Source organism: Schistocerca cancellata, chromosome 2, assembly GCF_023864275.1.
Source record: "Schistocerca cancellata isolate TAMUIC-IGC-003103 chromosome 2, iqSchCanc2.1, whole genome shotgun sequence".
Lineage (NCBI taxonomy): Eukaryota > Metazoa > Arthropoda > Insecta > Orthoptera > Acrididae > Schistocerca > Schistocerca cancellata.
The window spans coordinates 759,362,819-759,380,036 of record NC_064627.1 but is presented as its reverse complement, the minus strand read 5'-3'; the positions used below and the strand labels follow the sequence as shown (position 1 = coordinate 759,380,036).

Below are 17,218 nucleotides of genomic sequence, written 5' to 3'. Positions count from 1 at the left end.
TCAGCCGATGTTTTGTGTGCCGACAAGGAATCGTCCTAGTGTTCGTCAGAAGATATTAGAGAAAACTTACGAAATAATAACTACAAATGTCGCAGCTTAACACCTTCACGTCGGCGCTGAGTATTGCGCTTGTCGCCGTGGGGCGGCGCGTGTTTTCACACTGTACATCATACGGCACTGACGTCATGTCACAAATTGCGCGGCAGCTCCCGCCGGACGTTCCAGTCCTCCCTAGGGCAAGGGTGTGTGCGTGTGTGTGTGTGTTGTCCTTACCTTAGGTTAGTTTTAAGTAGTGTGTAAGTCTAGGGACCTATAATCACAGCAGTTTTGTGCCTTAGGAATTCCCAGACTTTTTTTCTTATTCAAAAACCCTGGGCTACTGTTTTAATATATTAATCTTTTATTTTGAAAATCTATTCTTTTAAAGCATTTGTAGACTTAGAAAAAGCCTTTGACAATGTTGACTGGAATACTCTCTTTCAAGGTGGCAGGGGTAAAATACAGGGAGCTAAAGGCTATTTACAATTTGTACAGAAACCAGATGGCAGTTATAAGAGTCGAGGGGCAAAAAAAGGGAAGAAGTGGTTGGGAAGGGAGTGAGACAGGGTTGTAGCCTCTCCCCGATGTTATTCAATCTGTATATTGAGCAAGCAGTAAAGGAAACAAAAGAAAAATTCGGAGTAGGTATTAAAATCCATGGAGAAGAAATAAAAACTTTGAGGTTCGCCGATGACATTGTAATTCTGACAGACACAGCACAGGACCTGCAAGAGCAGCTGAACGAAATGGACAATGTCTTGAAAGGAAGATATAAGATGAACATCCACAAAAGCAAAACGAGGACAATGGAATGTAGTCGAATTAAGTCGGGTGATGCTAAGGGAATTAGATTAGGGTCAAATGGTTCAAATGGCTCTGAGCAGTAAGCGACTTAACTTCTGAGGTCATCATTCACCTAGAACTTAGAACTAATTAAACCTAACTAACCTAAGGACATCACACACATCCATGCCCGAGGCAGGATTCGAATCTGCAACCGTAGCGGTCACGCGGTTCCATACTGAAGCGCCTAGAACCGCACGACCACACCGGCCGGCAATTACATTAGGAAATGAGACCAAGTAGTAAAGGAGTTTTGCTATTTGGGGAGCAAAATAACTGATGATGGTCGAAGTAGAGAGGATATAAAATGTAGACTGGCAATGGCAAGGAAAGCGTTTCTGAAGAAGAGAAATTTGTTAAGATCGAGTATAGAGTTAAGTGTCAGGAAGTCGTTTCTGAAAGTGTTTGTATGGAGTGTAGCCATGTATGGAAGTGAAACATGGGCGATAAATAGTTTGGACAAGAAGAGAATAGAATCTTTCGAAATGTGGTGCTACAGAAGAATGCTGAAGATTATATGGGTAGATCACATAACTAATGAGGGGGTATTGAATAGAATTGGGGAGAAGAGGAGTTTGTGGCACAACTTGACAAGAAGAAGGGACCAGTTGGTAGGACATGTTCTGAGGCATCGAGGGATCACAAATTTAGAATTGGAGGGCAGCGTGGAGGGTAAAAGTCGTAGAGGGAGACCAATGCATGAATATACTAAGCAGATTCAGAAGGATGTAGGTTTCAGTAAGTACTTGGAGATGAAGAAGCTGGCACAGGATAGAGTAGCATGGAGAGCTGCATCAAACCAGTCTCAGGACTGAAGACCACAACAACAACAACATTTTTTTAAAACAACCCGAGATAACATAATAATTTTACACTAAAGTTATAACAAATTATGTGATATCTCGTTTATTCACCAAGCTTTTTCGTTTACTGGTGACACAAAATTGAATTCACAGCTGTTCGTTTCGCCTGGCTGATAGGTAATGCATCATACGTCAGTGTACTGCTTGTACCACAGTTGGTACACTCGAGCACGAGTCACCCTCGGTACAAGCCGCCCGATGGAAGGCCGGTGGTACACACTGGCTGGAATGTGTTACGCTAGATGTTCGCTCATGCTGAAGCAATATTTTGCGGGCTCATTTGATCTTCAGCAATAAAAGAGAACAGCCTTCTGAATGAATACCAGCAGAACAGTATTTTGAGTTATAAGAATAATGATCAAGGATCATTAGTTGCCGGCCTTTGTGGCCGAGCGGTTCTAGGCGCTTCAGTCCGGAACCGCGCTACTGCTACGGTCGCAGGTTCTAATCCTGCCTCGGTCATGGATGTGTGTGATGTCCTTAGGTTAGTTAGGTTTAAGTAGTTCTAAGTCTAGGGGACTGATGACCGCAGATGCTTAGTCCCACACTGCTTAGAATCATTTGAACCATTTGATCATTAGCTCAGAGAAACCTTTTTGTTGTTTGCTTTTAAATTTTACGAATTAACACAACGAGAAAGAAAGAAGGAAGATTAGCGTTCAACGTTCGGTCGACAACGAGGCCATTAGAGACGGAGCAGAAGCTAGGATCGTGCCAGGAATGGGGTAAATATTCGTCCTGGCATTTGCCTGGAACAATTTAGGGAAATTACAGAAAACCTAAATCAGGATGGTCGGTCGTGGATTTGAGCCGTCGTCCTTCCGCACGCGAGTCCAGTGTGCTACTCACTGCGCGACCTTGCTCGGTAACACTAGTAGAGTTTGATTTTTCCAAGATGCAATCACATTCTTCTAAGTGTTGTTCTGACTAGTTACGTCGGAACAGTTTCCTATTAATAGGTGCTTCAGGATCCCTTCTTGGCGTCAATTAGTGAGGCGAGAATAAAGACAGGGCGTCTGGTGAGGCCGCTAGCTTACAGTGCTGCTGCTACTTCCGTGACTTTGTCACTAAGTCTGCCTGGTCAGCTAAAGTAAATCTCTGATCTGTATTGCGGTCGATGTCGAATATCTGCTTAACAGTTGAACCAATACTTCGTGTCTGTTAGTGCTGGCGAGATCCTGAACGAAATGCTTTGATATTACACGAATTTTTTTTAATATTGCGAAATAAGAAAGAGGGACTAGTGCACGATCAGTGCACTGCCATGTTAGTGTTATTACAAAAAAGGATCAGCCTGTAAATTATCAAAATGAAAACGCAATACCAATATGCAGAGTGTTGTTAGTTTGTAGTTCTAGTATTAAAATCATAGGCAAAGGAAGTTGAAATAGGGGATTTGTAGAAATGAGGCAATCTGATCAGGGCTGAGTCTTGTCTGCACATTCATAGATTCCATGGTGCCGTAAACAAGTATCGAAACAGATCGCACTTTACAGGCTATTAACACAATTCGCTTTCACGTACGGGTGCATGCAGCCAATATGCTGCCAATTTATATGCAGTGTGAAGTATATATAATAGTGAAAATAGATTAGTGACAGCGAGTTCTCAAGATAAAACTTTCATCCGTTTACGTTCAAAAATTATTTTTTTTATTTGTAATGGTCACATTATAAAAACTTCCACACCTTTCTTTCCTGTCTGTAGTCAAGTCTTAAAAACGGTAACAATTGTCAGGTTTTTGAGTCTATATTAATACAGCATCCATAACAACAGAAAATCGACGATAATGCTCGAACTGTATCTACAGTTCCTGGTCAGCAGGAGAAGAAGAGCTAATGCTGTGAAATTCCTTTTCGTCAGGCTTTATGCAAACATCTCGTGTAGTGAGAAGTGAGACACTGTGGAGAGATACCCACGAAGGGCATGTAGGCGTTGTGCTGAGCGGGCCCATTGCTGGTGTTAGAGACGAATAGGATGGCCGGAATCAGCTTTCACCCTCTGCGTCTCATACTCATAAACAGAAACGCTACGTTATATCTCACCAAGATCTCGTCAAATTTACCTTCACAACACAGTTTCGGTGACTCAATATTGCGTCAGCTGGACAGGCTCACATCACGCCGTGAGACACACGGTAGTGCGTTTTATCGAAGATCTGCGTTAGGTTGTTGGCTTTAAATAACAAAAATGTATTTCACTCGTTGCTTGTATTCAGGACATTGCGTCTTCTCGGATGAGCCCTAATGTAGCTTGCAAACTGAAAAAATGCCTGGAACGCTTTAACATCCGTCCAATATACGTGAAACAAATGCTTTCAAACGATGCAGTGTATGTCTATTGTGAGTCTCTATCTTGACGGATGTATACATCTCCATGTGTTTACACGGTAGGCGAGCCCGTTATTGCGCCGCTTTTGGGATTAGGGAGGCGAACCTACCGCTGATCGAATCCCCCTCGTGGATAAACAAAGAGAGCTGGTGAACCGGCCAGCTTGGATGTGATTTGTATGTGGTTTTTCACATCACAATGTATGAATACCGGTCTGGTACTCACGTCTTGTCTCAGGTACACATTTAGAAAACGTTCTCACTTTCCCACATTTGAGCATGGAGCTTACTCTATACGCAGGTAGGTGGGCTACACAAATTCCCGTCCCAGGTAGAATGGTGGCGTCAGGAAGAGCATCCAGCCACCAGTTGTCACTAACATTGCGAAAACTCATGTAAAAATGCCGACCCGTCGAGAAACAGGAAAAGGGAAGGAAGGAAAAGAATGTGTTTACACTTGTAGGTGCGACTTCACACGTCTGTAGGGATGACACAATTGACGCTGATGAATGTAATGGATAATGATTTCATCCTATAAGGAGACAACGCTCATTCCACTCAGCCCAATAGCTCGATAGAATATCATAGCGCGTGTTTCGGTTGCTTTCTCGAGGCATGTTGCAGTTCTTTTACTCAGGCCCTTCCTGCGTTAAGAGCACTATAGCACGATGTAGACTTCCACTCCCCATTAAGCTTATAGATTCCACTTTAAACTCCACCGCCTTTTGCTGCTGGTACTGTATTGATGCTTGAGGTGATGACACTTCGTATTGACGTTATTTATTTATGCTATACCAAATTGAATGCCAATTTTTTACGTTCAAAATACATATCGAGCCCACACACAATTGTTTTGCTCTGAACGGGGTTTTTATCTTTTATTTATGCTGCAACATGTGCATTAGTACGAGTTTCATCAATTTTGTATAGAATTTCTTTCAGGAAACGGTATTTATGTAATTTGACTTCACATATGGGAGCCAGTAAATTATGGACGTGTGGTTTGTTTTTTCATTTCTAAATTTAAAAGGGATTTTAGACTTCGTGTGATTTACATCAGATGATTTGTTCTCCAAGATTCTCCCTAAACACATTGGAGTCCATTTCGCCAGAAAACCATTACATATAGATCCACTATCCGCAAACCACAGTGAAGTACATGCCGGAGAGTACTTCTCATTGTACCAGTTATTAGGATATACAGGACATAAAATCCCGTCTGAGGCCTGCGATCATTTTTATGTTAATAATTGGCAACCAGTGCTGTACAATCGCAATAAAATCTCATGACTTTATTGCGATTGTACAGCATTGGTTGCCGATTATCAATTATTAGGGCTTCTTCTCTTCCTATCTCCTACGGAGCACGGGAAGAATAATTGTTTAAACGCCTCTGTGCGCGTTGTAATTACTCTTTGTCCTCAAGATCCCTACCTGAGTGATTCGTAGGTGGTTGTAACATATTTCTAGATTCATCTCTTGAAGCTGATTCTCGTAACTTGGTAAGTAGACTTTCTCTGACTGGTTTATGTCTACCTTCAAGTGTCTGTCACTTCAGTTTCTCCAGCATCTCCGCAACACTCCTCCACAGATCAAACAAACCAGTGACCAGTCGTGCTCAAAAATAGTTCAAATGACTCTAAGCATTATGGGACTTTACATCTGATGTCATCAGCCCCCTAGACTTAGAACTACTTAAACCTAACTAACCTAAGGACATCACACACATCCACGCCAGAGGCAGGATTCGAACCTGCGACCGTAGCAGCAGCGCGGTTCCGGACTGAAGCGCCTGGAACGGATCGGCCACAGCGGCCGGCCGTCGCAAGAGTATTTTGTAAGTAATCTCCTCTCAAGACTGATTGCGTTTCCCTAGCATTCTACCAATGAACTGTCTTCCGCTTTACGTACGAATGAGCCTTTGTGACAGTCATTTCACATCCCCACTAATTGTTAAAACCAAGTATTTGTATGAGTTGACCGATTCTTGTTGTGACAAGCTGATATTGTAGACTCAGGATACTACGTTTTTCGTTTTGTGAAGTGCGCAGTTTTATATTTCTGAACATTCAAAGCAAGTTGCTGAACTTTGTACAACTCTGAAACATTATCAAAATCCAATTGAATATTTTTGTAAGTTTTTTAAGGTAGTACTTCATTATTAATCATCTGAGGTTACTATTAATATTGTCTGTAAGATCATTAATATACAAAATTAACAGCAAGGATACCAGCACACTTCCCTGGGGCACACTCGGAGTTACTTCTACATCTGTCAATGACTTTCCATCCAAGATAACATCCTTCTACCTCCGCACCATGAAATTCTTAATCCAGCCACAAATTTCGCTTGATACGTCATACAGTCGTAGTATCTATAGTACGTGTATGTGTCGTACATAGTCAAATTCTTTTCCAAAATCAAGAAAAACTACAGCTACCTGACTGGTATGATCCATAGTTTTGTCGCCGCACCATGAAATTCCCAATCCAGTCACAAATTTCGGTTGATACGTCATACAGTCGTACTTTCGATAGTACGTGTATGTATCTTACTTAGTCAAATCCTTTTCCAGAATAAAAAAAAAAAAACTACAGCTACCTGACTAGCATGATCCATAGTTATCAGGATGTTAAGTGAGAAAAGTGCGAATTGGGTCTCACATGAAATATGTTTTCGAAATCCGTACTAAATGGCATTGAGGGATCGCTTCTGCTACCCTACATGTAGAAGGATGTAACTTGGGTTTCAGTTGTGAAGAAGCGCAGGAAATTCTGTGTGAAAGTGGTACTGTTCTTATGGACGGGACACTTCGCAATTATTAGAAACAGTCTCAGCAACTGTACACATAAACGTTGACATCGGAAGCACAGAAGAAGAAACGAAGGTATTTCCTGTTTTATTGCTTTACTCTCAGACAAAAGTCAAAATACATATGAAAGCCTTTTTCTGGACTGAAAAATATTATGACTGGGTGGTCACCGAGAACTGAAGTTAGACTTTGAAATGGTTACTATTAAATCTGCTAAAACAGTGTTCCCCGAAACATCCCTTCCCGGTTATAATTTTGGCTTCAACCACTGTCTGTGGAAGAAAATACAAAAACTGGGATTCATGGAGGAATACAAGGGTCGAGAAGAAGTCCGATTGTTTTTCCAGTGTGCGCTGCGGAGGATAATCCTCCGCCTAAGAGTGTTGATGATGCATGGATAGTAATAACAAAGGAAGTCCTCAGTGAGAAAAGCTGATGAAATTCACAGACTATATGGTCGATCAATGGATGGAAAATCCTATAATACCAACTAAATATATGTAATGCTTCTGACCAGCAGCACAGGAGCACGAGTGCTGTCGATGGTTGTCATAGGAAACTAAACTTCTGAATAGATTAAAAAATAAGAATGTATACTCTCCGATAAATAAGCTGGAAGCAGCAAATGCTATATCTGAAATTCTTGAAAATATTCCAGTAGCCTGCCTCTTCAAAAGAGAAGAAAAACATACCAAGCTTTTGACAAATCGTAAAAGACATTAAAAGAATATATAACGACTCGGAGGAATCAAGCAGATATTTAAAACATCTGGTTTTCTTACAAAAAGTGAGCCTGTGTAAAGCGTATCCAGTCCTAAGCCTAGCGTAATGTGAAGGGATGTTCTTATCAGAAAACGGTGGATAGAGCCTCCCCCAGTGTTTCGGCCTTCTTTGACTGTCGCTAAACACGTGGCTAAAAGCCCATGACACCATTGTTGGATGGCTCAGGTGGTTCAGCGTTGTTAAAGTGGTTAGTTACACCTTAATCAATTATAAGTATATAGCAAAAAAAGTGAAAATGGGATACAGTGCAGGTGAGAAATGCCATCGGACTTAGGTTATGGGATACTTCAATCTCTCACGTGCCCAATATTCTTGACTGAAGACCTACAGGTTCGGATACAGTGAAATGAAGTATACGAAATTCTGAAAATCACCCTGATAGGTGATGGTAACTAGAGAACAGAACATAGTAAGGTCTCATTTTGCCATCCTAAACGAAAGTAATAACAATATTTTTGTGCCTCCTGTTGTACTTATTTGGTCATAGACATGCTGAAAGTGCACGCTGTTATGCCAATGGACTCCGCAGGGTCTGTCTGCATTTTGCGATAGAGACAGCACATTCATCTTCTTGTGGTCTGACTGAGCAGGGTGGCGCAGTAGTTAGAACACTGAACTGCCACTCGGGCGGACAATCTTTCAAATCCAAGTCCGACCGTCCTGTTTTTAGTTTACAGTGATTTCTCTAAATAGTTCCAGGCAAATGCCGCGATGTTTCCTTTCAAAAGGTCTCGCCCGGTTTCCTTCCCCATCCGTTCGTAATCCGTTTTTATGGTCCATTTCTAAATGACCTTGTATCGACGGGAGGTTAAACTCAGATCCTCCTTCCTTTTCCTTTTTGCGGTGTGATAGCGCATGACCTAACACTGCTCACTGACCGTGGAAGATACAAAGGAAACGTTGTGGAAATCTCTTCAACATAGCGCACAATCCCTACTGAAAACTCTCTGAGGACTGCCTTATCAAACTTTACTTCGGGAACAAATCCGAGGCCAGCGCGTCAAAAATACAGAGGTACAAGGCCTGTGCCTAAGAGTTCTTATCGTTGATTAAAAAGTTTGCTATTGAAAAGGAGTATACAGCACTCTGTATTGGGACGGAAGGTGCGCGAAGAAACTAGTACGATGGAGAAAACTACTTAATAAATTCGTAGTTTTAATTCTTATACCCGACGAATAATGCTTTAGAGTATAGAAACTGTGACGTCCGTATCGCTGCAGGCAGCGAACGGGAACGGCTAGCAATGAGATTTTCTGTATGCTTCCGTTTGGTGTCTCATTTTTCTTGTCTTCCGTTGAACATCTTTATTCGAAACATGTGTGGGAGACAGCCAGATTCCTCCAGAAATGTTATGACAATCTGGCGGTTGGAAGCCATCCAGACGCTTCTCACGATAGTGGCTATTTTCTTCCGAAACGTCTCGCATGGAATTACAGAACTGTTTGCGTGTTCGTCTCGTGCGGGCAAAATCGACTGGTCACACTCTTCTCGTATTTTTTCCATGTTTCCGGAACCTATTTATAGATCTATATTCCGCTAACTACAGCTCAAAACACGCTCTAAGGCACTCGCTGCGAATGGTATTTTTACCCCCTTTAGTTTCCCTTTCAGTGTTTGTCTCTTTGAATACCGCAGCATGTGCAAAACGAGAGATCATTTCATTTTTTTAAATGCTTTCTTGAAGCTTGGTGGAAAGTTTCCCGTAATAGTAACGATATGTTACGTGCCACCTCGTCCTCAAATGTGTTGAAAGACAAGACCGAAATGAGCCAGCTATTTCATTTTTACAGTGACAGAATTTGATCCCATGGTATTTTTATGCCCATCTGTCCCCCCAGTTCATTTAATTCATTTTATTGATATCCTATGTGACAGGGGAAGCCAAGGTCCTCTACCGACTCCGTTCCTGCCGGCCGCGGTGGTCTAGCGGTTCTGGCGCTACAGTCCGGAACCGCGGGACTGCTACGGTCGCAGGTTCGAATCCTGCCTCGGGCATGGGTGTGTGTGATGTCCTTAGGTTAGTTAGGTTTAAGTAGTTCTAAGTTCTAGGGGACTTATGACCTAAGATGTTGAGTCCCATAGTGCTCAGAGCCATATGAACCATTCGACTCCGTTCCCCCTATTTCTGCTATTCCCCATATTCCGTAGGAGAACTTCTGATTGTAGTGTCCGCAAACCATAGGTGATAGCAGCTGTGACAATGGAAGTCAGATCTGGAAGCGTGCTTAGACAGCCTAATGAGTAAGGCGACTTCTGACGATAAGCAATAAATCTCAGAGAGAGTCTCACTGTGGTACAGTACTTCATTAGTCACGACACGTCCACCTGCATAGTTGAATGGTCAGAGCGGCAGAATTCCTTGTGAAGGGCTCGGGTTAGATTTGCGGCCGGCTCGGAGATTTCGTCCGCTCGGGGACTGAGTGTTGTCCTCCATTTCAACTTCATCGACACGTAAGTTGCCAAAGTGACCTCAACTAAAAATACTTGCACCAGGCGACTGGCCTACCCGATGGGAGGCCCTAGCCACATGCACTTGTTTTATCCCATTTTACGCCAGCTGCTAGGTCTCAAAAAAATGGTTCAAATGGCTCTGAGCACTATGGGACTTAACTTCTGAGGTCATCAGTCCCCTAGAACTTAGAACTACTCAAACCTAACTAACCTAAGGACATTACACACACCCATGCCCGAGGCAGGATTCGAACCTGCGACCGTAGCGGTCGCCCGGTTCCAGACTATAGCGCCTAGAACCGCTCGGCCACCCCGGCCGGCTGCTAGGTCTCACACCAGACGTGCATACATACTTGGTACATCGCGATGAGGTACAGAAGTACTCCTAACTGACATAAAATTTATCACTAGTAACATATTCCCTCAGCAATATATCTACATCAATTTTATACTGACATGTTTGCATTTACTTTGTATCACTGAGAGTGGACACTGTGGTATTAAATACAGTGCAATTTACTGTAGCATCTGCTTCATTCCAGAATAGTTCAGTCAAACCAACACCACTCTAGAATATAATAACAGTACCTGTGATTAGTACTTAAACAGATCAATGAGATCATTCATCTGCACAACAATGACGGCGGTCCTCTGTTACTTTCTCGGTATTCTAGATACGCTGACTAAATTTCGGTTCAAATGGCACTGAGCACAATGGGACTTAACAGCTATGGTCATCAGTCCCCTAGAACTTAGAACTACTTAAACCTAACTAACCTAAGAACATCACACAACACCCAGTCATCACGAATAAATTTCGATATTACAATATTATTTCTGTGACTTCGATCCACTTCCGGTATCCGTTCGGATGGCAATCATACCACACAGGGACACATTAATGTCTGCAAGGTATCTTGTGCCATACAACAAAGTTAAAAGATTGAGATATCACGTAATGTACAGCCAGCATCTCTCTCTAATGGCACTACAAGGGGAAAAAAAGCTTGACAAATACTATAAATCATTAAAAGATATTACCTTCGATTGAGAGCTGCCATTATATTTTAGCACAAAAAGTAATTCAGTACGTTGGTGAAAAGATAGCAGGCAATTCTCGCTGTTCAATGTGGAGGTGTAAGAACGTTTTTGTCGAAATGTTTGCGAATCGTGTATCCGAGGTGGGACCTGTGTACCAGACCACTGTTCACCGAGTGGTAAGTCGGAAACTGTCTAGAAATCACTTTCAGGCTGGCCAGCATACTGGTCTCCGTCGTTAATCCGGCGGGCGTACTCGTTAAGGGGCCAGTTCGTCCTCCCGAATCCCGGAAGTTGCGTGCTAAAGTGCAGAACTATCCTGGCGGATGCTGGCTTAGTTTTCCTGATAAATCATTCTAAAATAGAAATTATCGGCTTTTCTTCAACTGCATAGTTTTCTTGTGTTGCAAATTTAGCTCGAAGCGTAATTCCATCACATTCAAGACTACAGCGTTTTTAGTATTTCCAGGTACTTTTGAACGAACATATTATCTACCTACAACACCTGATTTTCAAACTTTTCTGTTGCCTATTTAATCATGGAGACTGTTATAGACACAGCTTAGAAATGTAGCTAAGACGTTGCTGTTTTTCTTATTATGACCTGTTACGTAGGGGACTGTGATTGTGCTCTCATATTTAATCCAGTAGTATAATACGTTGAGAATTAGCTTGCACCAAAGGGAAGCGCGCTTGCTCTAAATCCAGACCGCTATTTTGGGTAACAGCCTTTCGTTCTGGATCATCAAATGGCATGAGCGTTCCTAATTGTTCATCCTATTTTTGACGAAAGCGTCACTGGTTTGCACTCCACCAGAACTACGGTTCGGTAGTTATGGTGCAGTACATAAATGAGGTAGTAAATGGTAGTATCACCGGTAGTATTGATAGCATTGGTGGGAAAAGAAAGATAAATGAATATGTGAGAGAGAAATGGGGAGGCGACGACTTCTCTTCGATTTTTGTTTCTTTGCTTTGCACGTAAATAGAACCGCACGTCTTTCAGGGTTAGTCCACTGCATCTTTTATATCCTTACAAAACATAAATTGCGTTTTATAGGTAATAAAAATTAGTTGATCGCGTAGCTTCTGGACTTTCATATAACCAAAGCACTTTTGATGCAAGTACAGTTTACATGCACAAACATAAAAAATTCTATGTAATTGTTGTTTTTATTTTGTGTTCAATACAACGTTCTACATCATGATCAAAATCAAGAGTTTCTTGTTATTACTGATAAATGCGAAAGTTGTTTGTGAACAACAGAAATGTGTTTTATATAAGCTCGACGAAGTAGGAAGCGAAGGTTGGTATGTTTTTTCTTTTACATTTTTTTAAAAAAGAAACAGCGTTTTCTAGCGGTATATGATAACTCTTCCCTTTTGTCCTTCTGCTAGAACACTTCTCTGTTTCACTTTACAAATCAACAATTTTCAAATAGACCCAGAGCTAAACATTTTGCCATAAATATAGCTTATTTTTAAATAACAGAGAGGAGGACAATCTTGTAGAACAAAAGCGTGCCGGAACTTATGCGGCCCTTTGTATATCCTCACTCATTTTCTAGACAGTTCACCACTTTCGGTTTATGGGGGAATCTAATAAGACACTGACTGCATACACAAACAAAGGGTCTTATTGAGGTAACGCCCCATAGGTATGCAACACACCTAACATACAGGTAATGCGGGTACCATATTAATTGACCTAGCCTACTAGGAAAACTACCGTAGTCTACACTTACAAAAGACAGTCCACAGTACCCTACAGTAGGTTTACAGCTCTAGTGTCGCTATCCTTGTTCTTCGTTTGGTCTCCTCAAGCCGAACAAACGTAACTTTTGCTCGCCCACCTTAAATTAATAACTTTCTGAAAAGGTATGTTTTAAATAGTAGCGAGCATGAAACTTCCTGGCAGATTAAAACTGTGCCATTTGCGGGGAAGCGTTCTACGGACTGCGCTACCCAAGCACGACTCAGGACCCATCCTCGCAGCTTTAACTTTGCCAATACCTCGTCTCCTACATTCCAAACTTCACAGAAGCTCTCCTGCGAACCTTGTAGAACTAGGACTCCTGGAAGAAAGGAAGAAGGTAAGTGACGAGGTGCTGGCAGAATTAAAGCTTTGAGTACGGGTCGTGAGTCGCGCTTGGGTAGCTCAGTCGGTAGAGCGGTCTCGACCTGGCACACAGGTTTAATCTACCAGGACGTTTCGCATCAGCGCACCCTCCGCTACAGAGTGAAAATTTCATTCTGGAGTAATGAGCATTTCAGCAAGTCGTAACTCCACGTACCCACAAATGTCTGTGCATTACCGCATCTTAATGTGTGCAATTGCTTGAATCTGTGCGCGCAGGGACCTGATTGGCTGACTTCAATTCTAATGAACCCGGAAACGGCTCAACGTATCGAATTTTTCTCTTAACAATTATTTCCCAGCGGAATCCACCGTGTAACACCATTACAAGCTTGTCAGACTGTTTCTGACCACTCAGCATAGGTGTTGCTAGGAGCTCGTGGTCTTGTGGTTAGTGTTGCTGATTCTCGATCACAGGTCCACGGGCTCGATTCTCGGCCGGGTCGGGGATTTTCTACACTCGAAATGGGCGTGTGTTATCCTCATCATCACCGACGCGCAAGTCGCCGAAATCGCGTCAAATAAAAAGACTAGCCCCAGGCGGTCGAACATCCTAGATTGTGCCTCCCTGCCAAAATTTCTATATGAACTTTTTATTTCTGTGGGTATTATGTCTTCCTTTGCATTTTAACAACTGTATCCTGTCTTCTCTGTGTTTCACGTTGCTTCTACGAAAATAATAAAATGAGGCACAGAGCAGATTGCACATAGGTCGGTAAACGTTTGCAGGTGAGAAAAGAAAGAATAAATACTTTGTGTTATGCAGAAGGCGGTACAAGAACTAAATTTACGTTTCAAACAGTGATTAAAACAGGAACTTGGACATCCATCAAGATGACTGCACCGAAAAGAAGGTGGGCGACTCACTGACAAATTAAATACACGCTTTCGCCTTCATCTTAAGCGTAACTAAGGTGAGAACACAGATGACTTGTGACGACAGAAGCATATGAGAAAACCATTATGAGAGAACGATCATTATATAGCAGAGCCTGCTTCTCTAATAAACCAACACTGGCGGATACAAAAAGTGACAAGGGGAGACAATATAATCATGCCAGTCCAGTCTGGAAGAGACTTTATATTGTCTTACAGCAGTACCAAAAACTTTGAAGGTAGGGGTTAGTAAATAAAGATTTTCAATGGTATGTAACATTTTCCACATTCCCTCGTCACTGTCTAAGTGTTAAAAAAGACAGGTGTAGAAACGGAGGGTGATCTTTATCAAGCGATCCTGACGTTACTCTTCCCATTTACGACTATATGATTACTCTGCAAATGGCACTTAAGTATATGCCAGAAGGTTCATACTTTCAGACTTTTTCTCTGCCGTTCCACACTCTAATAGAGCGTGGGAAAAATAAACACATGTATCTTACCTTATGTACGTTTACATCTGCATCTACGTGATTAATCTACAGTTCACAGCTAAGTGCCTGGCAGAGGGTACACAGAAACACCTTCAAGCTATTTCCACTCTCGAACAGCGAGCGAGAAAAAAGAGCACTTAAGTCTTTCCGTGCGAGCTCTGAATTCTCTTATGCACGATGATCTTTCCTCCTATGTAGGTGGGCGCCAACAGAATATTTTCAAACTCTGACGAAAAAACTGGTGACTGAAATTTCATGACAAGATCCCGCTGCGTCAAAAAGCGCTTTTGTTTTAATGATTGCCACCCCAATTCGTGTTCACATCCATGGCAATCTCTCCTCCATTTCACAATAATACAATACGAGCTGTCCTTCTTTGAGTCGACAAAATATTTTGGCATTCGAAGCAGAAAGTTGATGACTGAAATTTCTTGAAAATATCTCGTCGCAACGATAAACGCTTTGTTTTAATGAAAGTTCCTGGCAAATTAAAACTGAGTGTCGGAGCGAGACTCAAACTCGGGACCTTTGCCTTTCGCGGGCAAGTGCTCTACCAAATGAGCTACCCAAGCACTACTCACGTCCCCTCCTCACAGCTTTACTTTTGCCAGTATCCAGTCTCCGCAGGAGAGCTTCTGTAAAGTTTGGAAGGTAGGAGGCGAGATACTGGCAGAAGTAAAGCTGTGAGGAGAGGGCGTGAGTCGTGCGTGGGTAGCTCTGGCCGGCACGGTAGCTCAGTGTGTTCGGTCGGAGGGTTAGCAGCCCTCTGTAATAAAAAAAACTGAGTGAATGGATCAACAACGAACTTCAACTGGTGTCATGGGACGTCCGCCCCGAACAAACGTAACGAACATTAACGAACAAAAAGCCGGCGCGGTAACTCAGCGTGCTCGGTCAGAGGGTTAGCTGCCCTCTGCAATAAAAAAAAACTGAGCGAATGGATCAACGAAGAACTTAAGCGGACGTCGTAGGACGTCCGTCCCGAACAAATAGAACAAACTGTAACGATCAAAATGAGATCAACATAAGGGGGGAAAAAAAGTTGGTAGAGCACTTCCCCGCGAAAGGCAAAGGTCCCGAGTTCGAGTCTCGGTCCGGCACACAGTTTTAATCTGCCAGGAAGTTTCATATCAGCGCACACTCCACTGCAGAGTGAAAATCTCATTCTCCTTTGTTTTAATGTTTGCCGTCTCAATTCTGTTACCATATCTGTGACATTCTCTCACCTATTTCGTGATAATATTAAACGTGCTGCCCAACTTCGTACCTTTCCTGTGTCCTCCGTCACTCTACATCTACATGATTACTCTGCAATTCACATTTAAGTGCTTGGCAGAGGGTTCATCGAACCACAATCATCTCTCTACCATTCCACTCCCGAACAGCGCGCGGGAAAAACGAACACCTAAACCTTTCTGTTCGAGCTCCGATTTCTCTTATTTTATTTTGATGATCGTTCCTACCTATGTAGGTTGGGCTCAACAAAATATTTTCGCATTCGGAACAGAAAGTTGGTGACTGAACTTTCGTAAATAGATCTCGCCGCGACGAAAAACGTCTTTGCTTTAATGACTTCCATCCCAACTCGCGTATCATATCTGCCACACTCTCTCCCCTATTATGTGATAATACAAAACGAGCTGCCCTTTTTTTTCACCCTTTCGAGGTCCTCCGTCAATCCCACCTGGTAAGGATCCCACACCGCGCAGCAATATTCTATCTAATAAGGATCCCACACCGCACAGTACTTCAGAAGACGGACAAGCGTGGTGTTGTCGCTCTCTTAAGAAGATTTGTTGCACGTTCTAGGCGTCTGCCAATAAAGCGCAATGTGTAGATAGTCTTCCGCACAGCGTGATCTTTGTTACGGTTCTTGTTAAAGTAGTTCGCAATAAAACTGCAAAAGGGGTAGTCTGTGAGAATGTACAGGAAAGCGAACTAGCGAGGCACTTGTCACTTTCGCGTTGCCTGGTCACGCAGAAGGAAGTAAACGCACTCCAGTGCAGCTTTTCCAGGAAGCCGGACGGGCCGGTCCCGGATTTCGTACACGATCAGGTAGCAGGAGCGAGCAACAGGTGTAGAGGGGACTCACCAGAAGAGGAGCGCGGACAGCGGGTTGGCCGTCTGTCTGGGGTTGGCGCGGCTGCGCTTCTTGCCGGCGTCCATGGCGGCGGCTGCCGGCGGCTGCGCTGCGGTGGGGCGCGCTCGGATGCGCGGCGTCTGCTGCGCGGAGCGGTGCGGTGCACTGGCGGCTGGCGGCCCGCGCGCCGGCTAATAGCGGAGGCTGCCGCCCGCCGGCCCGGCTTATCGCGCGCCGCGGGGAGCGCCGCCACCAGCTCCGTGCTGCCGCGCGCCCCACTGCACACGGCTCGCGCGCTCCCAGAGGGTGCGGGGACGTTTGCAAGACAACAACCATCTGCACCAACAGTTCGACGACGTTTGCAGCAGCAAGGACTATCAGCTCGGAGACCGTGGCTGCGGTCACCCTTGACCCTGCATCACAGACCGGAGCGCCTGCGATGGTGTACTCGACGACGAACCTGGGTGCACG

At 43.4% G+C, this 17,218-nt stretch overlaps 1 protein-coding gene across 1 annotated transcript in view; it reads right to left on the bottom strand.

Annotated features, from left to right (window-relative positions):
* Window positions 1-16,900, bottom strand: part of LOC126162586 (ATP-binding cassette sub-family C member 4-like) — a 234,797-nt gene extending 217,897 nt beyond the window's left edge. Inside the window, exon 1 of the mRNA XM_049919186.1 lies at window positions 16,760-16,900. Within this exon, the coding sequence (XP_049775143.1) occupies window positions 16,760-16,833 (74 nt within the window). The 5' untranslated portion in view covers window positions 16,834-16,900. The remainder of the gene's footprint in view (window positions 1-16,759) is intronic.
* Between the last annotated feature and the right edge of the window lie 318 nt (window positions 16,901-17,218).